The 26,354-nt window shown below is 40.9% G+C and overlaps 1 protein-coding gene across 12 annotated transcripts; it reads left to right on the top strand.

The window, feature by feature from the left end:
• The first annotated feature begins 1,320 nt into the window (after positions 1-1,320).
• cnot1 (CCR4-NOT transcription complex, subunit 1) lies at positions 1,321-25,826 on the top strand. 12 transcript variants are annotated; one of them, XM_037106040.1, is made up of 49 exons: positions 1,357-1,507; positions 3,085-3,380; positions 3,505-3,612; positions 5,912-6,010; positions 6,314-6,382; positions 7,633-7,687; positions 8,133-8,336; positions 8,473-8,641; positions 8,965-9,091; positions 10,554-10,664; positions 10,916-11,086; positions 11,282-11,409; positions 11,749-11,989; positions 12,160-12,279; positions 12,563-12,685; positions 12,804-12,955; positions 13,179-13,329; positions 13,446-13,659; positions 13,814-13,960; positions 14,503-14,627; positions 14,776-15,062; positions 15,145-15,223; positions 15,355-15,606; positions 15,736-15,876; positions 15,953-16,132; positions 16,308-16,424; positions 16,519-16,629; positions 16,788-16,865; positions 17,205-17,382; positions 18,675-18,829; positions 19,000-19,296; positions 19,434-19,574; positions 19,905-20,009; positions 20,200-20,319; positions 20,480-20,674; positions 20,792-20,934; positions 21,066-21,174; positions 21,387-21,556; positions 21,790-22,021; positions 22,115-22,363; positions 22,627-22,790; positions 22,899-23,016; positions 23,130-23,231; positions 23,524-23,697; positions 23,839-23,988; positions 24,075-24,255; positions 24,417-24,549; positions 24,665-24,799; positions 24,897-25,826. In XM_037106040.1, the coding sequence occupies exons 2-49, from the start codon at positions 3,279-3,281 to the stop codon at positions 24,973-24,975; spliced, it is 7,191 nt and encodes a 2,396-aa protein (XP_036961935.1). In that variant the 5' UTR covers positions 1,357-1,507; positions 3,085-3,278; the 3' UTR covers positions 24,976-25,826. The 12 variants fall into 12 exon arrangements, with proteins under 12 accessions (XP_036961946.1, XP_036961935.1, XP_036961940.1 ...); XM_037106045.1 differs by having other exon boundaries at positions 18,696-18,829; XM_037106042.1 differs by having other exon boundaries at positions 15,364-15,606.
• Positions 25,827-26,354: the final 528 nt, after the last annotated feature.

Genomic DNA, 26,354 nt, shown 5'->3' on the forward strand with positions numbered 1-26,354 from the left:
ATATGTGTGTATATTAATTGTAAAAAGCAATCATCGAGAGAAACATCCAAACATTTGCTCGAATTTGAGGATTTACTGTTTATATTTGGCATTTTTTACAATCTTCTGATATTACATTGACTACAAAAATAAACAGATTAACTGATAGATGATACAGATAATAGGATAATACAGATAAAACAAAATCTATAGTTGCAGCAATAATCCATACAAATTTAAAAACAATATGTGATGGACCTGTGTTCTGTTTTCTTGCAACTTTCTGCAGGATTTTCTACAGTCAAAAAAAAAAGCACAATGAAGGAATGTAAAATGTAAATAATATATATGTAACATGTCACATTAATCTGGTTTGATGACAGTAAACAAATAAGAGGTGAATTATTACATCAACAGTCACTCTTTGGTTCATTCTGCACATTTAATGTGGTGTTTTATTAGATAAATAATCAGAATGTATCAAATACTTTAAAGAATGTAATAATATTATATATTCACATCCTAAACTACAATTGAAATATGTAATATGAAGTATGCAAACCTAAGTTTGCTTCCAAACCACTGAAATGTGGTTTGGAAGATCCCACCTCTTGTTGCAACACAATTTTGGAAAGAAAGCATCACACATAAATCCTACATGTAATACTTTAGTTTACAGTAAAACAACCAAGGAATGTGTTCCATCACATCATGTGATGAAAGAGCCTGGATCTCTACATTTTCTTTATGTGCTCTCAGACTACATGGTCCTCACCTGCGTAACTGACAACAGACCACCACCATTAAATAAATCACTTGTCTGAACTCCCTTTATTTTCTCATGTGCAGTAAATAAACAATCCAAACCTTTTATCACTAATAACACTGATGGCTTGGCAGATTCCTCACAGTTACATCCCACTGTTGATGACTACATTAGGTAGGAAACAATAGAAAAAAAACGGACATTAAATGCCACATTGTTGCTGCTGGCGCTTCATTTATGACAACACTTTTTTGAATTAAGAAACCAATATTTGACACCCCCCCCCCCCCCCCCCCCCCCCCACACACCCACACACACACATCTCTAGACCTCTGACACTGTAGTGTTTAGTGTGCAACTGTCCGCACTTGGTAGTTTTGACAAAACAAATTCCATTGAATCATCACTGCTCAGCGAGGCTTTCAACACAACCTGACACATAATATCTCTTTTTACTTCCAGATAACGCCTTGCTAGAAATGTGTTTAATCTTCATCCTGGTATTAAATGTCATTAAATTAAGTAAGTGAACGAGTAGATGGCAGCCAGGGCGGCCCAGGTGTCTCCTGGCGAGCACCTTGCGTTTGTGTCGCGCGGACAGCCGCACGCACTCATGTAGCGTGAGCGCGCGGCGGCGGTGACAGTCGCCATTTTATTTTGAAAATCAAACTGAACTGGAGCCACAGCGACCCTTCCATTTCGTCAAGTTTGTTGTGACAAACAAGAAGGGATGAACATCTGAATTACTTTCTTGGGAGCACGGTGAGATTTACTACTTACTTGGGAAGCCGCCGTCGACAGGTTTATGTGTGAGACGTAAACAACGACAATAATACGGGGAATGATCCGTTAGCCACCACCGCGGGGAAGGACTATTTGCTGAAAAGCAGCTGTCATATTGCTCACACCAAGAAAGTACAATTCCTTAATTTAGCAACGCTGCTGGGATACTATAGTTTGCTCTCTCTGACTACACTGGTGAAATTGCTACTGTTAGCGATATCGACACTAGTTGGGAGTAAATGAGCGTTTACGCGTCATCCCAAGATAGTTAGCATTTACAACTAGCTACAGCGTTTTCATGGATTAGACATAGCCCGTACAAATAAGCTAGCGTTAACAAGGTTAATGCTAACGTTAGCTAGCACGATCGCGCAAAAGCCATCCGCAATACTCGCGGCCTTCAGTCTCACGGCCAAGGCATAAGTAACGGTTACGAAGGTTTAGTAATCGGAAGACAATTCAAACGGCCATTAAAATCTCTACATACATTAAGCGCAGTGTTAGTTGTTTTGCCGATTCATACACACGAGCTTGAAACGGGCTCACGTTGCTAATGTTAGCTTCACGTAAATGCTAGTTTCATAGCATTAGCTCATGGCTAACGGGGAGTTGGTATTATATTAAAGGTTAACGTAGACACTGACCACAGGCAGATTAGCCTCACTATAAATGAAATAAATATGAAATAGAGTTAAATACGGCATTGAGTAACGATAAGATGTAACCGGTTAAATGGTTAATTTCACGCCAAATCAATTATTCAGTAAACATGTTGGCTAACGATAACTAAACTTCTCTGTAGTAAGTCTACCAGCGTCATGGTGATGTTAGCTTATGTAGCTAGGTTGTCCACTTGCCACAAAGGTACGGTCCTGAAGTTGTTTAAAAGCTTTTAACCAACTCAGCCACATATCATCACGATGTCTTGGGAAATTGTGACACCGCTAAATGGTCAGTAACATGTAAATAGCTGGCGTGTAGCTGTCAGGATTTGCTAACTTGAATTAGCTTGCCCTTTGTTTCGGTGATTGATTTTAACAGTAGTCGTTGGAAATTTCCGGCTAGCCAATTTTAATGTTTGGTAACGTACTTTTATATTGCCCGATTAAGCCACAGTAATTATTTTGTCTTATCTTAAACGCAGAAGTTGGTTACTCCGGTAAGCAAGTGGACTACCGCTAGCTCTGAATCTGTGTGCCCGAAATCAGGTTACAGTCGAGGCCTTGTTCGAGCCGCTGGCACGGGAAGTTTACACAACTACAGTATTTACATGATGGAAGCGTACTAAAGTATGTAGCTTTAACTATTATTGTCCGTAGTTTGGTAATATATTAGGCAAATGAATGCCCAGGCAACAGACGCTGAAATCTGTTTCACTGTACCTCTGGGAGCGTTGTTCATCTAGGCCTCAAAGCCTGTCACAATATTTTGTGTTGTCAATAGATTGAAAATGTTGTCCCGCATGAGGATACAGCTTCTGCACTCCAAGTTTAGTGGAATTGCTTATCATTTTGTGTATTAATTACTCACTGAATGTTTTCTTTCTGTCATTGCAGATGCAGAACTTGATTTTAAACTGACGGACTCTACCTAGATCTGGGAGCCACTGATCGGGAAAGTCATTTGGAAGCCTACATTTTTCACACCTTTTGGGGGGGGGGAGCAGAAGTAACCTATCACTGAAGTGACTAAAGGGGAATAATGGTGATTTTGCGCCGTGCTCGGCCGCCTGCTTCCGCCCCAACCAGCAATGAATCTTGACTCGCTCTCGCTGGCTTTGTCTCAAATCAGCTATCTGGTGGACAATTTAACAAAGAAAAATTACCGAGCCAGCCAGCAAGAAATACAGCATGTAAGTAGTTGCAAAGACATCAAGGGATGGTATTTATCTGTCAACGGAGGTCTTATATCTGCATGTCTAAAAATGTCTTTGTGTGTCCATATATTGTACTCATGTTTTGCTTGTGATCTCCTAGATTGTAAATCGTCACGGTCCTGAGGCAGACAGGCATCTACTACGCTGTCTCTTCTCCCATGTGGATTTCAGTGGCGATGGTAAAAGCAGTGGCAAGGACTTTCACCAGGTAATTTTTGGTTAGAAACACATTGATACGTTTTTATTTTTTGGATGGTTTTCACATTTTCTAGGATATATGCACAACCAGGTGGCAGAAAAAAGTAAAATGTTCAAGCTTTTAAATAGTGTTATTAGTTCTGTTCAGTTGTGTTCTCCCCCATGAGTAAACCATCCCTCCAAACAAATCAATAAAATATCTTGATAAAAGAAGAAGGCAATAAAAGCCCCTCCAAGTCTGTCAGTTTATCATCTTTGTGCATACAGGAAGCTTGAAGTGTAGTTGAAGGCTTCCAGTAAGCTAGATTTGTCTTCTTTGAAGTGTTTTCTTTTTCTTTGGATGCACGCAAGTTGGTTGGGATGGATGGGGGGAAAAAAACTACTGGAAGAATCCCTGATCTTGCTTTTAATTTGCATCATCTAAATTGAAGGCTCATTTTGAATGATAAAGAATGAAGTTAGAATAAACTATTGCAATAACAAGATTTCTTTGTTTTGTATTTATCATTTGATATTTAATTTCTTTCCAAAACTGTCCCAGGCCATGAACGGTCAAGCAAGGATTAAAAACAATGAGCCCACCACCCTAACCCTAACCCTAACCCTGAGTAGATGACGTGGTATTCTTGCCATTTGCTAGCAAACTATGCTGGAAACTACAGTTGTGCCTGGGAGTTATTGCACCAGTTTCTGCAGTACAGGGAAAGTGTGTGTGGTTCTGTTTTTTCCCTTAATGTGACTCATGTTCCTTCCAATGAATTGTGTAGCTGTCTCCGAGTGCACTGGACCTCTGTACAGTTTGAATTTCTCTTGTCAAGCGGCTAAGCACAGACCATAGACAGATGTCTACATGTCTCATTAATCCAGCTATGGTCATGTGGTAAATCGTTATAATAAATAACAGGTCTCAGACCAGATCAGATTAATTGGGCATGTACTAAGACACACTATTTTGGTTGGTTGTTCACCTCTATCAACTTGGCAATCAAGTGCTTAGTTTGCACAATAACACTTTTTAGTTAGTCAGAGTTACAGAGACAATATACACCTCTAAAATCTGAAACATTTAATGAATGACAGCTGTTGGTATCAGTGAGCTATTTTACAAAAAACATCACTTGTACAGGCCAGCTGATTCAGTGTCTGGATGCTGTCTGTGTATTCAGCAGCATTTGAAAACTTTACAGCTGGCCCCAACAGCCAGGCTTTTCTATCTGACAGAGAAGCTTAGTGTGTATAATAAAGAGAGACTGTGTGCTTGTAATTCACAGGATAGTATCAGGGGTGGGCATTCTGGCAAAAGCATACTATTATCATATATTTAATCACATGCTCTAGATTGTATTTTCTTTGTTCTGAATATTAAAATTCCCTGTAGACTATAGATAGACATGAAATAGCCTTTTAAATTTTGTTTGTATCATCAAACACAATATTACATGAAATATTTATTTCTTTTTTGGCACAAGCTCCTCATCCACCATGCACAACCTGAATTGCATTATTTACAACACGTCACCCAAGAAAGAGCCATGTGAACTCATCAGATCAGCTTTGCCATGTAGTTGGTGACATCATTGTATTGATTTGTTTACTTTGTTTGTATATGTGTGTGTATATATATATATATATATATATATATATATATATATATATATATATATATATATATATATATATATATATATATATATATATATATATATATATATATATATATATATATATATATATATATATATATATATATATATATATATATATAATATAAAAAAATCTGCTAGTCAAAAAGGTTATAAAGTTTTGAATCAAAGATAAGAGGATATTTAGTACCACAATCTCTTAATTGTGTGAACACCTTCAATATCAATAATGTAAACTAATCTAAAGTTGTCAAATCGCCCACCCATATGTTGTAGTGTTGGTTGTTTTGTGCCCATTACTATAAATTTGGCACTTTATACCTGACACCAACTTCTAAAGTCCTAATTTTTGCTGAAATGCTGTGTGTTTTCTGACCCAGTTTGTGCATTTATCTCAAAATGGTATCATTGGGAATCCTGTCCTTTTTATAGGTAATTGATCTTTATATAAACTGTAAGATTCTTTGTGTGTGACCTTAATGGTGTGTTTTCTCATCGTTGTTATTATAGAATCTTGATCATTGAGCCAATATCGGAGTTAAAAATACCTGTTGTTCCATAGATATTCTTGTGAGAGACTTACTGTATTACCTTATTCTTCACCTGCCTCTTTTCTCTTTACTCTCTCCTTCTTTTCGGCATGTTTTGCTTTTCAACTTGCACAAGACACAGTTTCTGATCCAGGAGTGCGTGTCGCTGATATCAAAGCCAAACTTTATCTCTACTCTGTGTTACGCCATTGACAATCCCCTGCACTACCAGAAGGTAAGGAGCTTTTGGCAGACTTTTGGTACTATTGCTGTAGTAGCCTGAATGTATAATAGCCTGTATCGATAGAAAGACATCTGCATTGCAAGAAATTATAATCAATTGTTACAGTTGGTCAAATCGTAAGTCTACGTAAATAATTTCTACCCTGCTCTACAAAAAATGCCCTGCCTTTTACTTGACACATCCGACTGTAACTGATGAAAACATCATTCCAGATATGTACAAGTATACAGATGTTTCTCAGATGAATAGAAAAATGACATTTGATCTTAATTGAGGTGTTTAACTGTCTTTCAGAGTTTGAAGCCATCGGCCCACTTATTCACTCAACTGAGTAAAGTTCTCAAACTCAGCAAGGTTCAAGAGGTAAGATAGCTTTGTAATGAGCAGGGATGGGAAAAATTTCAGAATCTTCGGTGCATCGCGATTCTCTCTAGAATGATTATGTCTTGATGCAGATAGGTTAATAATCTCAATTTTAAAACTGAAATTAGTTTGCCCACTGCAACATTCAGTTTGACTCCTGCAGAGTGCTACAAAATGCGCCTGCTGATTCTCTGCTGTACATGCACGCCAAACACATGTGTGAGTTGTTTATGTTTGAGCGGCGACAACATGGCTGTGATGGCTAGCACCAAGCCTAGCACCTACTTCTTTGAAAGCTACTGTATGGCAGTAGTTTGAGCTCCGTGAAGTCGAGGGGAGAAAATACATTTAAAGACTTAGCAACACAACCTGTTTTAGAAACCACCTTGCGCGATGCCACCCAGAGTTGGGAGAGAAGCAGCTACCTGTTGCAGATGCCAGCCAGAGAACGATTGAGCAGGCGGTGGCACAGCTACAACCGAACTCAGAGTGCGAAGAGGATTACCAAATCCATCGCAAGTTTTATTGCATTGGATTTAAGACCATATTCAGTTGTGGAGAACATGGGTTTTCGGACAATGGTGTTTACTCTATAGCCAAGATTCAAAATACTATCATGGCGTTACACAGCCATGCCAACGCTCTACTGTGAAACCAAAACAAAAGGTTTGGACACTTTGATGAAAGCGGGTAGGTAAGAAGCCATGTTTTAGTATGAGAGCTGATACATAGGTCCATAATGTGCTGAAATGCAAGCTACATTGTTTACTACATTGAAATTTTTTTTTTATTTTTATATAGGCTGCTGCAGTATACTGTTTTTCTCACAGGGATTTGCTCATTGCCAGTAAAAGGAGGATGTGTTCATAGAAAGTCATATCTGTGATAAAGAAAAGCCTTTTCTTTAATAAAATATTGGCGAAGGTAATTAATCTTTTTTGTTAATCATCATCACTAAAGTAGGAAGTGATTAGCAAGCTCTGAGTAGCAAATTCGGATTTTTTTTTTTTTTTTTAAATCATGCATTGAAATGTAGACAAAATTGTTGCATTGAGATGCATCGATAATCGCTTTAGAATCGAATCGTGAGGTGCCAAGAGATTCCCACCCCTAATAATGAGCTTCATTAATTACCCATCTGAACCATGTGCACAGAGTACATGATTTGTGTTTGGCAGTCAAGAAATATTTACTTACTATCTCACAAGTTTCAGAGTTTTTATGTTTTGATTTATTCATGTTTTTACCAGGTGATATTTGGCCTTGCTTTGCTCAACTCCAGCAACACAGACCTTCGTGGTTTTGGTAAGTAATTCAGATCTTGACACATTTAAATCAGTTGCACACCTGATCTGAAACCCAAGTTGGTTTTCTTTTTTGTCTTGTTAAAAACTATGTTAAACAGTTAACATAGAAGACATCACCCGTGGATTAGTGGTGAATTCTGTGATAAATCCATGTGGGATGCTGCTGTGGCTGGAGTGAAGATGAGAAAATGATTGTATTTGTTTGTAGACTGTGTATTTTAATAATTGCATTTCATAACAATAATGGTCATCCTCTTAATGAAGTAAATGGCGCTTTTCAAGTTGTTAAAAAAATAACAAAAAAACGAATGACTTGATGCTCTCTAATGGATGACCACACCACTTAAAACCAATTTTGTTTTTAATGTTGGCTCATCAATACACTCATCAGTTATAGAAAAACACTACGCTTTCTTAACTGCTTGATCTTGACTGTTTCTTAGCTGCGCAGTTTATCAAGCAGAAACTTCCAGACCTCCTGCGGTCCTACGTTGACGCAGATCTTGGTGGAAACCAGGAAGGTGGCTTCCAAGACATTGCCATAGAGGTCTTGCACCTACTGCTCTCCCATCTACTGTTTGGCCAGAAGGGAGCCAGTGGGGTAGGGCAAGAACAGATTGACGCCTTCCTCAAGACACTTTGCCGAGGTATGGGAGACGAACACAAACCTCACATATGGTTGAACATACATGACTTGTAAGACAGAGGAGAAATGTTCTCAAAAAATTGTTTGTCAGCTGTGCCATTCCATAATAGCTTATGTAATTCTGTGTTGTGTTTCAGATTTCCCCCAGGAGCGCTGCCCTGTGGTGCTCGCACCACTGCTGTACCCTGAAAAACGGGACATTCTCATGGACAGGATCCTGCCAGACTCGGGGGAGTTAGCTAAGACCATGATGGAGAGTTCTCTTGCAGAATTCATGCAAGAAGTTGGCTATGGCTTCTGTGCTAGGTAAATTTATGTTTAGATTATTTCAAATTACATACACAGGTAAACATACTGCCTCATGTGTATACATATCCTTTTTAATGTAATTCCAGTGTATTAACTGTAATTATTGGAAAAATTACTTAATGTGAATGCAAGCCTTTTAAAACTGAATACCAAGGTGCTAATGCCTGCGAGTATATAACTGAGACACTAAATATGATTATTTTGGGGGTTTTTTTACATAATTTTACAGGACACAGGATAGTAACTTGTTTTACAGACATATTAAAGCTAAAACGATGGATTATAGTCAGCTCTGACATGTTTGTGCTATGTTCTTCCAGTCTGGACGAGTGCAGAAACATAATCCTCCAGTATGGGGTGAGAGAGGTGACGGCCAGCCAGGTAGCCAGGGTCCTAGGCATGATGGCACGTACCCACTCTGGACTAACTGATGGCATTCCACTACAGGTGAGTTGCTCATTTCTTGCAGAGGACATGGACAGCAAGAAATCTGAAGTCACTTTGCCTTCTTCAATTTGGTTTATTTGAGATAGACCAAAGGAAAAACATACCCTTCAGTTATAGTTGGTAACCATATATGTTCGTGTAGACTAAAAAGAAACCACGTGTTGTAATTGTGAAGTGGTTAACAGGGGTGTGATTCTTTCAGATAAATCAGGAAATCTGGCTTTTCCGACCTGAAAATGAGGCTCTCATAAATCATATAGATCCGTTTTTTTGTTGTTGTTTTTTTTTTGCGCAAGGCACGGTTGGGATTGGTAAACATAATAACCGGCCACCGCTGTCAACATTTTTTGTGCCTCTGATTCATGTCTACATGTCACTCCGCAAGTAGTCCATTTATTTGTCCCAACAGAAATTCTTTCAAAGCAGAGCTCCACCAAAGAGCTGGCAATTGTTGCTGAAAGTTCTCAGATGTGTCCCCTATATGCATTCTGCTGCTGGATTTTCAGCACCACTGCAAAAAAAAAGAGATGGGATTTGTCAGTTTAATATCACATGCGAATGGTGAATTGAAGTTGCACACAGTGAAAGCACTACACCCTAAGTTATCTTGAAATTGATTATTATTGTCATTATTGCTATTTAGTATAATTTCTACAAGTCACTAAGTTGAGTGACTGAAAACCTCTTCATCTTATTCAAAGGCTGCAACAGGTGACTCATCGAACCGGGGCGGGTTAGGGTTAGGAAGTTAGTTTCAGGTTGGATATTTGGCTGATATTCACTTGAGTCCAGCCAAGACATTACTGAGGAGAGTTAGCAGCAGGAGGACGGTTAGCTCACCTCCAGAGCCTCATGCTGAATCGCTGGAGACTGATTTAGGGACCATCATTAAATTACTTGTCACAAATATACACGATAATTGCAGCTTGTTTCAATATCTTCCATGTCATGTGGCCCAGTGACTTCAGACTAGCAGCAGATTGTATTAGTAAACTGGACGGATGAGACACAGCTCTTTATTGTATTTTAGTGCTTCCTTTATTTTATATGAATATTCATATGCAGAAACTATGATTTTTTTTTTTTTCTCTAGCTTCCATGTCAAGTGGCCTACTGACATCTGCAACAGATGCTGTTTCCATAAAAAATATATAATAAAGAAAATAATGGTCAAAAAGTTCTCTAATGCTCAAGAGGTTAACATATGTTCAAGCAGCAACTTTTACACTATTTTGTCTCAGGTCTTATATTCTGAAATTCTGAAAATGATTATCAGTTGTTGGAGCTGCCCTGTGTCACATTAGGCACCGGTTATTAAGATATTAAGAGTTACCCCTGGTGTCAATCATGTCAGTCATTTGATTGAATAATTTTGATACTTAGATAATGGATGATGTTGGCTTGAGAATATTATAGTACATCAGAGCTTGAATTCTCTTTTCCATTTTTTTTTTTTTTCTAGTCCATCTCTGCTCCAGGAAGTGGAATCTGGAGTGATGGTAAGGATAAGAACGATGGCTCGCAGGCACACACGTGGAATGTTGAGGTTCTCATCGATGTTGTGAAAGAAGTGGTAAGTGAACTATAAGTTTATTTCTAATAGTAAGCTAGAACTTTCCCCAGATAATATCTGTTAAACATGTATGGTTTTCCACCGATGCCACCGTCAATACTGAAGAAATAAAAACAGTTTTGATTGACAATAACAGATGCATTAGAATGCCTTATGCAGCTGCAATCAAATTTGCACCAACATATTACATTAAACATGGCCATTACCATGTGATCGTAAGTGTGATTTTCTTTTTTTTGTTTGTGTCATAGAATCCCAACTTAAACTTCAAAGAGGTGACATACGAGCTGGACCACCCAGGCTTCATAATCCGGGACAGTAAAGGCTTGCATATAGTGGTGTATGGCATCCAGAGGGGTTTGGGCATGGAGGTCTTCCCAGTTGATCTCATTTATCGGCCATGGAAACATGCTGAGGGACAGGTAACTCATCTGGATGATGTGATTTGAAGTGGGAAACTTGATTGAATGGAATTGTTGCTGTCAAAGAGTAAAATGTAAGATTGATATAGTACCAAATGGAAATTGATTTCTCTGTCTAGACGCAGTGTGGGTTGAGCTGTTAAGGTAGAGCCTTGTGTTGCCTCTTTAAAAATCTTACCCTGTTTCTGTTTTCAGTTGTCATTCATTCAGCACTCCCTGATGAGCCCAGAAGTGTTTTGCTTTGCTGACTTCCCTTGCCACACCGTGGCCATTGACATCCTTAAGGCCCCACCAGAAGATGACAACAGGGAGATTGCCACCTGGTATGTATTTTGTAGCTTGCCAAGGTGATGAAGGATTTAGAAGTTCTTTATTTCTTCTTTGTGGGCTAAGTTCTAAAGTCAGAAGGTTTTGTTTTAAAGCTGTCAACATTTATTTGCTACTCTCCCGCATGTTTTTTTAAGTAATGTTTTTCCAAGTGCATGCTTCAAATATAACATAATAAAAATTGTAGGTACCTGTGTCCGACAGCATATTATGTGAAAGGCATAGTTTGACCCACTGTGTAATGTAGATTGTCGCGTGTAGATTTGGTTGGGCTGATTTATGGGCTTACACTATGATGACATTGCACTGTGCTTGATTGTCTCTAATTCTCACAGGAAAAGTCTGGACCTGGTGGAAAGCTTGCTCAGGCTGTCTGAGGTGGGTCAGTATGAGCAGGTGAAGCAGCTGTTTGGTTTCCCAATCAAACACTGCCCAGACATGTTGGTGCTGGCATTGCTGCAGATCTCCACCTCCTGGCACACACTGCGCCACGAGCTCATCTCTACCCTGATGCCCATCTTTCTGGGCAACCACCCTAACTCAGCCATCATCCTGCACTACGCCTGGCATGGACAGGTTGGTGGTAGAAACTGTCTTGCTGTTGATAGTGTTTTGTCCCCTGTGTCCTTTGAGAATGTCATTGTTTGTTGTCTTCTTTTAAGTTTCCTATTAAGTTTGATGTTATTGTCTTGATTATATTCTTTAAAAATGTGTGTATTTATAAAACCTGGTGCTTCTTTTTCCAGGGACAGTCTCCCTCGATCCGTCAGTTGATAATGCATTCAATGGCTGAGTGGTACATGAGAGGGGAGCAGTATGACCAGGCCAAGCTGTCTCGCATCCTGGATGTGGCCCAGGACTTGAAGGTTTGTCAAAATTCACTATTCACTGACATGATGACTGATCTTAAATCTCTCAGACCAAAGCACAAAAATTAGCAAATAGTGGTGTAATGCACAAGACTGTTGCATTGTATAATAATCCTTCATATGTTTTACGTTGGATTCACTAGTTTTAGTTAACATTACAATTGAATAAGGCAGATCAGGTGATGAACTGCCATATATCCTGTGGTGTATATATCGTCATCCAAAATCACCACATGATGGCCAATAAGCTGGTGTTTCTGTTCTGTCTTTTTCCCTCCAGTCTCTATCGATGTTGCTGAATGGTACTCCATTTGCCTTTGTTATTGACCTTGCTGCTCTTGCCTCTCGCCGTGAATACCTCAAACTTGATAAATGGTTGACTGACAAAATCAGAGAGCATGGGGTAAGTCTTTAAATTGATAGACATGCAGTTATTCACAATAAATCATTGTGACATCATTGTATTATAAGTGTACTACCTAAATAATACTACATTTTACAAGAATTTTGTGTTTTGTCAGGAACCTTTTATCCAGGCGTGTGTGACGTTCCTGAAGAGGCGCTGTCCATCCATTATGGGGGGCCTGGCTCCAGACAAGGACCAGCCCAAAAGTGCACAGCTTCCCCCAGAGACCTTGGCCACCATGCTGGCCTGCCTGCAGTCCTGTGCTGGGTGAGAGGCGATTTTTTTTAGATACTTAACTTAAACCTTGCAAGGTTTTTGAATCAATCTTGCTTAAAGTGTATCCCCACCCTTAGTTGCATTTGATGATCTTGTCATCATTCAAGATTTTTGATTGTTGATTATCCCAGTATAGTTATTTATAGACACTGACCACTGTCACTCTTTTAGAGTGTCATCTTCAACTTAAGATTTGTTTCATTATTTTCCTCAGGAGTGTGTCACAGGAGCTGTCAGAGACCATCCTAACCATGGTTGCCAACTGCAGCAGTGTAATGAATAAAGCCCGGCAGCCACCACCAGGGGTAATGCCAAAGGGACGTGCCCCCAGCACCAGCAGCCTGGATGCCATCTCTCCTGTACAGGTGTGTTCATGTGAAAGCCACGTCATGCCACTGCAAGCATTTAAATACATCTAATCGTTGGAGATTTGTGTCAGCAGAACTGACTGCATTCCTAATCTTTTCTTGGTCTTTTCTAGATGGACCCTCTATCAGGCATGGGATCTTTGAACCTGGGGGGCACAGCCACTTCCCACACTCAAAGCATGCAGGGTTTCCCAACCTCACTGAGCTCAGCTTTCAGTAATCCCCAATCTCCAGCAAAAGCTTTCCCACCACTCTCAACCCCTAACCCTAGCACACCATTTGGGGGCATTGGTAGCCTGTCCTCGCAGCTCCCTGGCATGGACTCTGGTACTAAACTTTTTTTATTATTTCATTTTGACACACACAAACAAGCAAGGCATAGGTTTATACTTAGCATATTAAGATGAACAATGCTTAGAAGGTGAATTATAGTAGCTCAGAGGGTGAGGTGACATGCATTGAAGTGATTGTGTTTTATTAGTTGCAGGTCCCTTGGGCTCTGGCATCGGCTCAGGTATTGGCTCTGGTCTTGGAATGCAAACAGTCAACACAGACCCTTTTGGCACCAGGAAGATGAGCACACCAGGCCTGAACCCACCTACCTTTCAGCAGAGTAAGATGAAGGCCTGTAAGTGGTGGTTGTAGTGGTGTGACTGAGAGCCCCGCCCTGCGCTGCTCAGCCCTGTATTTCCTCTGCAGTTAATAATTATCATCTTAATTTGCAAACTTACCTTTTGCACTGTATTTGTGAGGTACACCGAGGTGCATTAGAAATAAGTCTCACTAGGCTTCGTGTAGAGCGTTTCAACGAGTCAGGCTCGTTTTTAACCTCTCGTTAACACCTAGGTGTATGACTTAATTTCCTTTTTTGTTTAATGTCATACAAATTATAAAAAATTGTTATCATAGAGGAAATACAGATCAGTCTTCCATTCCTTGTCTGCTTTTGCTGACAGCCCCACTTTAGTTTTTTGTCTACATTATAAGCTTCAAAAAGGGCTCTAACCTGACAGTTAGAATGCTTTTTGATTCCTGTTCTATCACTTAATTGCAGTGATTTTCACACGAGTTAATTACTCTGCACATGCTCCACCAATGTTAGATTACAACATTCACAAAAATCAATGTTATGATTTAAAATGTCTTTTCTACCCTTTTTTTTTCTTCCAGCTGATCTTTCTCAGGTGTGGCCCGAGGCAAACCAGAACTTTAGCAAGGAGATAGATGATGAGGCAAACAGTTATTTCCAGCGCATCTACAACCACCCACCTCACCCAACGATGTCTGTTGATGAAGTATGTAGTGACAATATACATTTTTCTACCAAAAACACAAATTAAGCTAAATGAAACTCATTGGAATTTTTAGTTGATTTTGACTGGATCTACTCTCATGTCATGACATGTTAACTCATGTCCCTCTACATTATTGTCTCCCCTCTAGGTACTGGAGATGCTGCAGAGGTTTAAGGATTCAACCATCAAGCGGGAGCGAGAGGTGTTCAATTGTATGCTCCGGAACTTGTTTGAGGAGTACCGCTTCTTCCCCCAGTACCCAGACAAGGAGCTGCACATCACTGCCTGCCTTTTTGGCGGCATTATCGAGAAGGGTCTCGTCACATACATGGCCCTTGGCTTGGCCCTCCGATATGTTCTTGAAGCCTTAAGAAAACCCTACGGATCCAAAATGTATTACTTTGGAATTGCTGCTCTAGATAGGTTTAAAAACAGGTACTGAAATGCTTTTTTTAAATGAGTATTTGTATAATAACCGTTGTCTTGTGTCAGGCTAAAACATCTTGTATCTTTCTAGACTAAAGGACTACCCTCAATATTGTCAACATCTGGCTTCAATTGCCCACTTCTTGCAATTTCCCCACCATTTACAAGAGGTAATCAGGTTTCCTTAATTTATCCTTTATCTTTTTTTTTTTTAATCTATTTTTTCCTGGCTTTGAATATAGGGAAGGTTTCCTCCATTCAGATAAATTAAATCCCTCGCTCTGTACGTTTGAATATCCTGTGCGTGCAGTATATCGAGTATGGCCAACAGTCACGGGACCCTCCGGTGAAGATGCAGGGTTCCATCACCACTCCTGGCAGTTTGGCACTGGCACATGTCCAAGCCCAGGCCCAGTCGCAGCAGCCGGGTGGTCCCAAAGCTCCACAACCAGGACAGCCCAGCACTCTAGTCACCACCACAACAACTACAACAACAGCAGCCAAGACCACCACCATCACAAGACCTACAACCAGCTTCAAGAAGGATGTTCCTGTGAGTTTGACACTGAAATGTGCCTTATTGACGCTTCCCCCTGATTTTAGTTTTTTGCATGTTAAAATCATATACAGTTACTAGACTCATGATTGTTTGGATGCTTATTAATGTTGTTCCTGCCTGCAGCCCTCCATAAACACAACCAACATTGACACCCTGCTGGTGGCCACTGACCAAACAGAAAGGATTGTCGAGCCTCCAGAGAATGTGCAGGAGAAGATCGCTTTTATCTTCAACAACCTTTCTCAGTCCAACATGACACAGAAGGTAAAATGGACAATACATGACTGTATATCAAAGGTGGTATAAGAAGCCTCTTTAAACCCCCCTTTTCCTTTTTCAGGTTGAGGAGTTGAAAGAGACTGTGAAGGAGGAGTTTATGCCCTGGGTGTCTCAGTACCTGGTGATGAAGCGTGTCAGCATTGAGCCCAACTTCCACAGTCTCTATTCCAACTTTCTGGATACTCTCAAGAACCCTGAGTTTGTCAAGATGGTCCTCACTGAAACTTACAGAAATATCAAGGTAAAAATGGTGGGGGATAAGATGACTGTGATTTTTCTTATTTCCTGCCTACTTTAGACATCACATTCTTGTGTTTTTCCAGCCAGTTATAGTGGAACACAGTTGCAGCACAGCTGAAAAACTGTCACAGTTTGCATAATACTGACAATCACTCTCATGTCACCCTTTCTTTCAGGTTCTGTTGACCTCTGACAAGGCAGCTGCCAATTTCTCTGATCGCTCTCTGCTGAAGAATCTGGGACACTGGTTGGGCATGATTACACTGGCCAAAAACAAGCCTATCCTTTATACAGTAAGATTTTGTATATTGGTTCTGTTATTTCATTACTTGGTTGCACTCCTGTCATCTTTTGAGTTGGCTCAACATATTTTTCTCCATTTCTCAGGATCTGGAAGTCAAATCTCTGCTTCTGGAGGCCTATGTGAAAGGCCAACAGGAGCTTCTGTATGTGGTTCCATTTGTGGCCAAGGTGTTGGAGTCCAGTCTACGAAGCATGGTGACTAACATGGATGTAGACAGAGAGCTGTCTCATGCAAATTACATTACATCAATATTTCCAGTTAATGTAATTGGTTTAAACTTGCCTGATACCACTGTCTGAGGTTTGTCTGGATTCTTCATAGTCATTATAACTGTGTGCTTGGGATGTTGTAGGTCTTCAGGCCCCAGAACCCCTGGACAATGGCCATTATGAATGTTCTTGCTGAGTTGCATCAGGAACATGACCTCAAGGTAATTACTCTACTTTGTAGCGGCTTAACTCCATATAGGGCTTCTACCTAAATCATAGTTTCATAGGGAACATGTAAATGTTTTGGTTTGGTGACCTTTGTGAGCTACTCATGTTACAAAACAGTAATGCATAGTTTACTCGTTGACCATAACCAAGCTATATCCAACACTGTCAGATATACATTCTGTATCGCATGGCATCAAAATATTGTCTTTAACTCTGTTAACACTCGTCAGTTTAGAAATTGCAGTTCATAGGCCAAACCCAGTTTGACACTTTCAGCGACTTGCACTGAAAAATTGTGAAAATATTGATCATTGTTCTTTTGTTTACTGCAGCTTAACTTAAAGTTTGAGATTGAAGTTCTGTGTAAGAACCTGTCTCTGGACATCAATGACCTCAAGCCAGGAAACTTGCTAAAGGACAAGGAGAAGTTAAAGAGCCTGGAGGAGCAGCTCTCAGCACCAAAGAAAGAGGCAAAGCCTCCAGAAGAGATGTTGCCAGTCTCTACTGCAGGTGGATACTACATATTTTTTTAGCTGCTCTGTGCTGCTTTTTTAAGCAGAACTGTGACCCCAGTAATGTCTCAACCTTATAAATTATTGGGGAAAAAAAACATAGTATGGCCCATAATTTTGTCAGTTGGACAAAGTTTGAGAAAGCCACTTGAAAGCACTTGACCAAATGGAATTAATTTGAGTAATTATTTTTAACTTTCAATATTAATTAATGGATGTCAGCATATCTATTAAAAAATGTTGTGGTGATTACTGCAATACTAATTCTATATCATACTGCCTATGCTTTTTAACATCAGTTCTAATGCTGTCAAAATTAATCCAAAATGACATTCAAATATTCACTCTAAAAAAAAAAATACATAGGTTTGAACCATTCGAATATCTGTATTTGCGCATTATGTCAATAACAGGAGGACAAACTAATACAGTGAGACATAACTACTTGTATAGGTATTTTCAGGATACGGTGCCTCGGTTCCAATTCTTGACAAAACTCTCTGAAGCCTGTGCCTTCAGCGATACTGATCGGCCTCATGTCCTTGCATAAGAACGAAGCAAGTTTCTTCGTGCATGCCTCTTGTCATGCTGCAGACAAAGAGCTTGTGGTGGGCAGTGAAAAGTATGTGTCAAAATGTGGCTGAGTTGGAGTTCCAGACATCTTGGCATGCTCATTTAGATGCACATTTTCGAGATGTGCCCTCACGTTGCTAGTGGTGGAATAGTAAGCTAACTGTAGCTTACACAGTTTGCATACAACTTTATCTTTAGGCTCAGCATTTTTGCTGTCTACTGACCAAAATCCAAAATATTTCCAAACGGGGCTTTTTAGTTGAGCTCTGAAATTTCTGCCATTTCGTTTTCCTCTAAGCCACCTGCATCTGCCACAGTTTTTGTCGTGTCTTACTTTCAGCAGTGACGCTTGCTAGTGCGACTCCTGTGACCTGTCCCTGACCTGTCATGCCGTACGCCCACTCGCAGAGCAGCCGCTGATGTGTTTTTTCCACAGTTGAATATTAATTTTCAAAATCTAATCTCCGTTTTTTTTGTTTGTTTTTTTTTAATATTCAAATACATATTTGAATTTAGAATATTTGTTGATGGCCCTAATCAGTTCTGTCTTTTCCTTTGTGAAGGTTTTTTTAATTTATTTATTTGTTTTTAATGCTACTCTTCAAAGCTTCATATTACCTCATTTTTGTTGCCATTATGCTTGCTTTGTGTTTATGTTGTCTGGATAATCTGCTTTTTCTTGTGATTTTAATCAAACTAGCGTTTTGTGACCAACAGGAGACTTTGTTCCATTTGCAGCTCCTCCCTCAACCCCAGCTGCCACCACCACCACCTGCACAACCACTGGGCCCCCCACGCCACAGTTCAGTTACCACGACATCAATGTGTATGCCTTGGCAGGCCTGGCTCCACACATCAATATAAATGTCAACGTAAGTGCTGGGCACCTGCAAACCATTGATGGAGATGGCAGTGTTCACGTTAACAGACACAGCCACACCCACCCTCTTTTTTGCATTGGTTAAAATATTTTTTATTGTTATCCTTTTGAATTGTCTCTCCTTTATTAACTCTTCTCTCATTCCTCATTGTTTGTCTTTAGATCCCTCTGCTGCAGGCCCATCCTCAGTTGAAGCAGTGTGTTCGGCAATCAGTAGAGCGAGCTGTCCAGGAGCTGGTGCACCCTGTGGTTGACCGCTCTATCAAAATAGCCATGACAACCTGTGAGCAGATCATCAGGAAGGACTTTGCCCTGGATTCAGAGGAGTCCCGTATGCGTGTGGCTGCCCACCATATGATGAGAAACCTGACTGCCGGCATGGCCATGATCACCTGCCGCGAGCCCCTGCTCATGAGCATTGCCACCAACCTTAAGAACAGCTTTGCTGCTGCACTTAGGGTAAGCTGAATGACTAAATGGGGGCTCATGTCCTATAAGATTAAAAATAAGCATAGAGAGAACTTTCTTTCTGTACATATGTCCTCTGATACCTGTCAACATCCCTGCTTCTCTAACTTGGGTGTTTTTTCCTCCAGGCACCAACCCCCCAACAGCGGGAAATGATGGAAGAGGCTGCAGCCAGGATTGCTCAAGACAACTGTGAATTGGCTTGCTGTTTCATTCAGAAAACTGCTGTGGAGAAGGCTGGCCCTGAAATGGACAAGAGACTAGCCACGGTGAGACTTTTTTAGAAGACTCCCTCAACAGCAGTAACTGTAAATGTGCATTAACTATGGCTTGTGTAACCACTACTATTTGAAATTGAGTACAACTACTTCAGAATTGTGAACACTTGGGGTCTTGGGATTTCATTGCAACAGTGACTGAAGATGATAGTTGTATACCTATACTTTAGAGGTAGGCTGCTGTGCTAGTATACATTTGGCTTTCACACAATGTATGAATTGTATGATTTTCATTGTATAACTTTTTTGTTTTGTAAATGTTTAATGCACACCAACTGAGAATCCAAAGTTTGCAATTTCTAAATTTGGTTTTTACTCTAGGAGTTCGAGCTGAGGAAGCATGCACGTCAAGAGGGACGTCGTTATTGTGATCCAGTTGTCCTGACGTACCAGGCTGAGCGTATGCCAGAGCAGATCAGACTCAAGGTAAGATCATTGTGACATCCAGTAGCTGATGAAGTACATTAGGAAAAAAGCCATTAAATTATACCACTGCTACTTGCAGCTAAAATCATAATTTACTCTTACACTAGGTAATGGATCTGCCCTGATAATGTGTCAGGGCTATATATGATAGCATTGCTGTTGAGTGTAACAATTCATGCATGTGTTGTAGGTGGGAGGAGTGGACCCCAAGCAGCTTGCTGTATATGAGGAGTTTGCTAGAAACGTTCCAGGTTTCCTACCCAGCAATGATCTCTCCCAACCCACTGGCTTTTTGGCTCAACCCATGAAGGTGAGTGAAACTTAAACAGCCGACACATAACTAATGTGTTTTTTTTTTTTTTTTTGTGAAATTGTGTTGCAGATTTGTTTTGCTGTTTTAAACCCACAGAACCTTATTCTTAAAAATACATTGAATTAATCCAATGTCCTTTTTGTCTTTGTGTTAATAGCAACAGGCATGGGCCACCGATGATGTGGCTCAGATCTACGATAAGTGCATGGCAGACCTGGAGCAGCATCTCCATGCCATCCCTCCTGCCCTTGCCATGAACCCCCTGACCCAGGCTTTGCGTAGCCTGCTGGAAGCTGTGGCCTTGGCTAGAAACTCTAGGGACGGCATCGCTGCACTTGGCCTGCTACAGAAGGTAGAGAAGTGACTTCTACGGTTGCCATTAAGTCTGTTGGGAAAGATGAGATATGCAAGGTTTAGGATCAATCTATACTACCCTGTGTTTTACTAAATTGGTTTCTATTCTTCCCAGGCTGTGGAGGGTCTTCTGGATGCTACTAGTGGGGCTGATGCAGACTTGCTGCTCCGGTATAGGGAGTGCCATCTGCTGGTGCTTAAAGCCCTACAGGATGGACGTGCCTATGGACCACAATGGTGCAATAAGCAGATCACCAGGTGAGCTCCTGTTAGCGTCACAAATTTAATCATATAATCACTGTTGTTTAGCCTTGGCATAGATTACATTTGAGGGATGAAGAAGAAAGATGTCCCCCTTGCATGACGTTATTTGCTGCGTTTGTTTACAGGTGTCTGATTGAATGTCGTGATGAGTACAAATACAACGTAGAGGCAGTGGAGCTTCTGATCAGGAACCATTTGGTGAACATGCAGCAGTATGACCTGCACCTGGCACAGGTATATATTACACTTTCACCTAGTCATTCACTATTTTATTTATTACCGTTTTTATATTTTGTTTTTTTGAGTTTGGTGTGAATAGTTGTGCAGTTAATTTAATATATTTCTGGATGCAAAGTGCATTTTTAGGAATTTGGTTTGACTTTGGTGTGTAGTTTGACCTGTATAAGTGCTATTTATAACCAGTGCTGATTTTTGTTTACTTCCAGTCAATGGAGAACGGACTGCACTACATGGCGGTTGCATTTGCCATGCAGCTGGTGAAGCTGCTGCTTGTGGATGAACGCAGTGTCAGCCATGTCACAGAGGCTGACCTCTTCCACACGATTGAGACTTTAATGAGGACCTGTGCACATTCCAGAGCCAACGCACCTGAGGGGTAAACTACATTCAAAACTTTCCTTTCTGTTTATTATAAGTTGATTTATTTCTATTAACTTTGCCAGATTGTAATGCTTTTATAAATAATTGAAATGTTGGTCCAGTTTTTTACTGGTTTTCCTGTGTTGAACTGGGTTTTGTCCACAAGGTTCTTACTGTTTGATGAAATTCATGACTTTGAGTGCAAGTTAAAGCTAACTTCTCTCTCATCTCGCTTTCCCTCTTTTCCAGTCTTCCCCAGCTGATGGATGTTGTTCGGTCCAACTATGAGGCCATGATTGACCGGGCCCATGGCGGACCCAACTTTATGATGCACTCTGGGATTTCACAGGCGTCAGAATATGATGATCCTCCAGGCCTTAGGGAGAAGGCAGAGTACCTCCTGAGGGAATGGGTGAACCTGTATCACTCAGCAGCTGCTGGCAGGGATAGCACCAAGGCTTTCTCTGCCTTTGTTGGCCAGGTAAACACTCATTTATCAGTTATGATAATCACAAACCAGAATGAGCGTTCACTGTTATGTTTATTTCGAGTCTGCCTTTCCTTTTTACTGCAGATGCACCAGCAGGGCATCCTGAAGACCGATGACCTGATCACAAGGTTCTTCCGACTGTGCACTGAAATGTGTGTGGAGATAAGCTATCGGGCTCAGGCTGAGCAGCAGCACAACCCAGCAGCCAGTGCAGCTATTATCAGAGCCAAGTGTTACCACAACCTGGATGCCTTTGTGAGGCTCATAGCACTGTTGGTCAAACACTCTGGAGAGGCCACCAACACAGTGACAAAGATCAACCTCCTCAACAAGGTACATTGGCATGATAACAACAACATACCACTTCCCAGATGTGTGAAGACTTCTCAAAATAATAACATTTTCATTTAGATATTTGTCAAAGCATTTTAGAATCTTCCATTGTTGACCATAAAGCCTGATCATGATTTTCATGTGATGATTGAATCTCAACAGCTGCAGAGAGCATAAATGCTCATCTCCTCTGCAGAAACTGGTGACCGTCTTTGACTAACTGGTTTACCTGATTCTGACGGTGCTCTGTATTGTTCTTGTAGGTGCTGGGTATTGTAGTTGGGGTATTGATCCAGGACCACGACGTCCGTCAGACGGAATTCCAACAACTGCCGTACCACCGCATTTTCATCATGCTGCTGTTGGAGCTCAATGCCCCCGAACATGTCTTGGAGACCATCAACTTCCAGACACTCACTGCCTTCTGGTAAGGCATTGACCTGAATCAATGAACTGAGTTTAGTGCATAAAATTGTCCTGAAATTACAGTATTACCAGTTCACCTTGGTTCTGATTTATTTTCCTTTATCTGCAGCAATACCTTCCACATCCTGAGACCCACCAAAGCACCCGGCTTTGTCTATGCTTGGCTGGAACTCATCTCCCATCGCATCTTCATCGCCAGGATGTTAGCACACACACCACAGCAGAAGGTATGCAAGGATAAGAAAATACTATTTCGTTCACACATTCGACTCATGAACACACAAATGTTGCTGCTTTATGCATGTTTGCAGTTATTGAATAGACTGACTTTGTCTTGAAGGGTTGGCCCATGTATGCGCAGCTGCTGATTGATCTCTTCAAGTACCTGGCCCCATTCCTGAGGAATGTAGAGCTCAACAAACCTATGCAAATCCTCTACAAGGTATGCTGTCATTTTTCCTTAACAACACAAGTGAATCCCATGTGTCTGTCACTTTTCTTTAATTAAACACACTGAAACTAGTGCTTTTAACTGGCTCATGAAACCTGGTCTTCAGTTTGGTTGTAATTGTCTTGGTAACGATTATTTCAACCTTGTGGTGCCGTTTGGATAGCTATGGAATTTATTTATTTTGTTATTGCATAACGAATTTCATCATTCACAGCAAATGTTTCCTGTGAAATGTTGGATTACACAACCTTCAACTAACTGTTAACATTAATGTCTGTTTCAGGGCACACTGCGAGTGCTCCTGGTCCTGCTGCATGACTTCCCTGAGTTCTTGTGTGACTACCATTACGGCTTCTGTGATGTGATCCCACCCAACTGCATCCAGCTCCGCAACCTCATCCTCAGTGCCTTTCCACGCAACATGAGGCTCCCTGACCCATTCACACCCAACCTGAAGGTAAGCGCATACACACACACAGCTCTTGCTATTTTGGTTTGACACAGTCTACAAAAGCAGCATTTCATCAGCCTTGTGAGAACACTTTTAAAAAGACAAATGATCTCATGAATCTGTGTTTTATTAACACCCCGGCTACAGGTGGACATGCTGAGTGAGATCAACATCGCTCCCCGTATCCTCACCAACTTCACAGGCGTCATGCCTTCCCAGTTCAAGAAGGATCTGGACTCGTATCTGAAGACTCGTTCACCAGTCACTTTCTTGTCTGAGCTGCGCAGCAACCTGCAGGTAGGACAAGCGTCCATCATTTTTAAATAAGTGTTACCATTATTATAATTCAGCAAATGATGATGTTATCTCCTTTTGTCTCCCAGGTGTCTAATGAGCCAGGAAACCGCTACAACATCCAGCTGATCAATGCTCTGGTGTTGTACGTAGGCACACAGGCAATCGCTCACATCCACAACAAGGGCAGCACCCCCTCCATGAGCACCATCACTCACTCTGCGCACATGGACATCTTCCAGAACCTGGCCGTAGACCTGGACACTGAGGGTAAGATGGCAGCAAAGAAACCACATCAGTTTTCTGTCAAGTAGTCCATAGGTGCTGAAAAATTCAGCGCTTTTTACAGTGGCTTTAATACAAAAAACTCAAACTCAGCTCACGTCACATTAACCATGTTGTTAACATCTTGTGCGGTCATGTGTTTTCAGGGCGTTACCTGTTCTTGAATGCGATCGCCAATCAGCTGCGCTACCCCAACAGCCACACTCATTACTTCAGCTGCACCATGCTCTATCTGTTTGCTGAGGCCAACACCGAGGCCATCCAGGAGCAGATCACCAGGTGAGACAGTCTGATCGGAGTCATTTTATTATTTCAGCACAAGAAGTGCATTAAAATCGCTATGTTAAAGTGAACTACAAGTGCTGTTAGTCAAAGCTTGGTCCACCTCTTGCAGGGTTCTGTTGGAGAGGCTGATAGTGAACAGGCCTCACCCATGGGGTCTCCTCATCACTTTCATTGAGCTGATCAAGAATCCTGCCTTCAAGTTCTGGAGCCACGACTTTGTGCACTGTGCCCCTGAGATTGAAAAGTAGGTTTTGTCTTTGAATTGTCAGCTCGTTCGTCATCATTACCAGTTCCGCTGTTCTTTAACAGATGTTAATGTCTCTCGGTCCCCTCTCCCACAGGCTGTTCCAGTCAGTAGCCCAGTGCTGCATGGGACAGAAGCAGGCCCAGCAGGTCATGGAGGGCACCGGTGCCAGCTAGCCTGTGTACCAGCCAGCTCATAGCCCTCGGGAGAGATGCCGCGGCCTTGACCCACTCCCCCCTCGCACACCTCCCTCTTTACTGTTGGCACTGGATAAACTGGCAACCCACAGTCAGTTGAAGTGTGGATTAAAGGACTACTGCTCACGGATCTAAGGATTTAGATTTTTGTTTATCCCTTTGGGGCAGAATTGAGATGGAGGGAATTGATTGAGACATGCTGTTTAATATACTTTTTTGATGCTTTGATGTAAATATTGGAATAAAGGGAGCACGGGAGCTTAGATAAGTGGAGAGCAAATGCACATGTCAAATAAAATGTATCCCGACATGTAAAGACATGTAAACATATTTTCACTCACTACCAAAGTTCTTGGTTTGCTTCCCTCCCACACAAATCCTTTTTTCTGACCTTTTTTTTGCGTTCAGAGGCTGAATGGTAGATGATTGAAGAAAAAAAGCTGCCTGATACTTTCATTTGATTCCTTTTTATCCCTGAGTGGGACAGGAAGATGGAGTGAAATCTCCCAGGTGGGGTTGGGGGTCTACTCCTGGTGCGTCGGCGTGTTGGTGGAGACAGTTTGCCGATGGTTTCTCCATTTGAAGCTGGCTCTGAAAGTCTCTCCCAGGCACTTGTAAATTGTGCAAAGTGATGGTGACAATTTGTACAAAGATCCAAATTGAAGAACAACAATAGAAGGACCAATACAGCCCATTTTGTAACATTTTCAATGTTTTGTAAATGTATTGGTCCATGTGTTGTATTTTGTAGTCCTTTCTAGTTTGCCTTTAGTTCTTGCTACTTAACTGCAGTATGCATACATACAGGAAATAAAGCATTCAAACTGCAACGTATCTGTGTTCATTCAGGATTACAAGTGAGTAGGATGATGGTAATATACTGGGTGTTTCAAAAGGAGGTATCGATTTTTATAAACACTGACTCCAGGTACAGTTATTTTTAAACTAATGAACGTTTGAATGCAGTTCTAAGATTTTGCATCATGTTTTTAATCGGCGCAATCATCACATTCTTATTTCTGACCACTGTAATGTGTTTATCAGAAGATGTTAAGTGTATTTAATTACTTAGATTCAGAAGACTGGTAGTCTGTCCTGATTCCCCGAGATTACACAATGTTACAGGTCACTTATTAGCTTTTTATCATTTTTGGTTGTGAAGTCATGTGGGGTTGTCCTGGGGCAAATGTCAAAATTGTAGGGATGACTATTGGTACTTAAACAATATTAACATGATGACATTTTTGATAATTGGCAGTAATGTTGGACATCATGACAAAGTAAAGGCAAGTACTAGATCAATTAGAAAAGTCTGGTTGTTTTGAAATTGGCATCACTTGAGGCAACAAGGGGTAATG

This window comes from Acanthopagrus latus, chromosome 8, assembly GCF_904848185.1.
Source record: "Acanthopagrus latus isolate v.2019 chromosome 8, fAcaLat1.1, whole genome shotgun sequence".
NCBI classification, from domain to species: domain Eukaryota; kingdom Metazoa; phylum Chordata; class Actinopteri; order Spariformes; family Sparidae; genus Acanthopagrus; species Acanthopagrus latus.

Excerpts from the sequence above, each read along its gene's own strand:
- cnot1 (XM_037106040.1), top strand. The coding sequence starts at position 3,279 with ATGAATCTTGACTCGCTCTCGCTGGCTTTGTCTCAAATCAGCTATCTG. Across the intron at positions 12,686-12,803 it reads ACAAAATCAGAGAGCATGGG|GAACCTTTTATCCAGGCGTG; the intron begins GTAAGTCTTTAA and ends GTGTTTTGTCAG. Across the intron at positions 21,557-21,789 it reads AGAGCCAACGCACCTGAGGG|TCTTCCCCAGCTGATGGATG; the intron begins GTAAACTACATT and ends CCTCTTTTCCAG.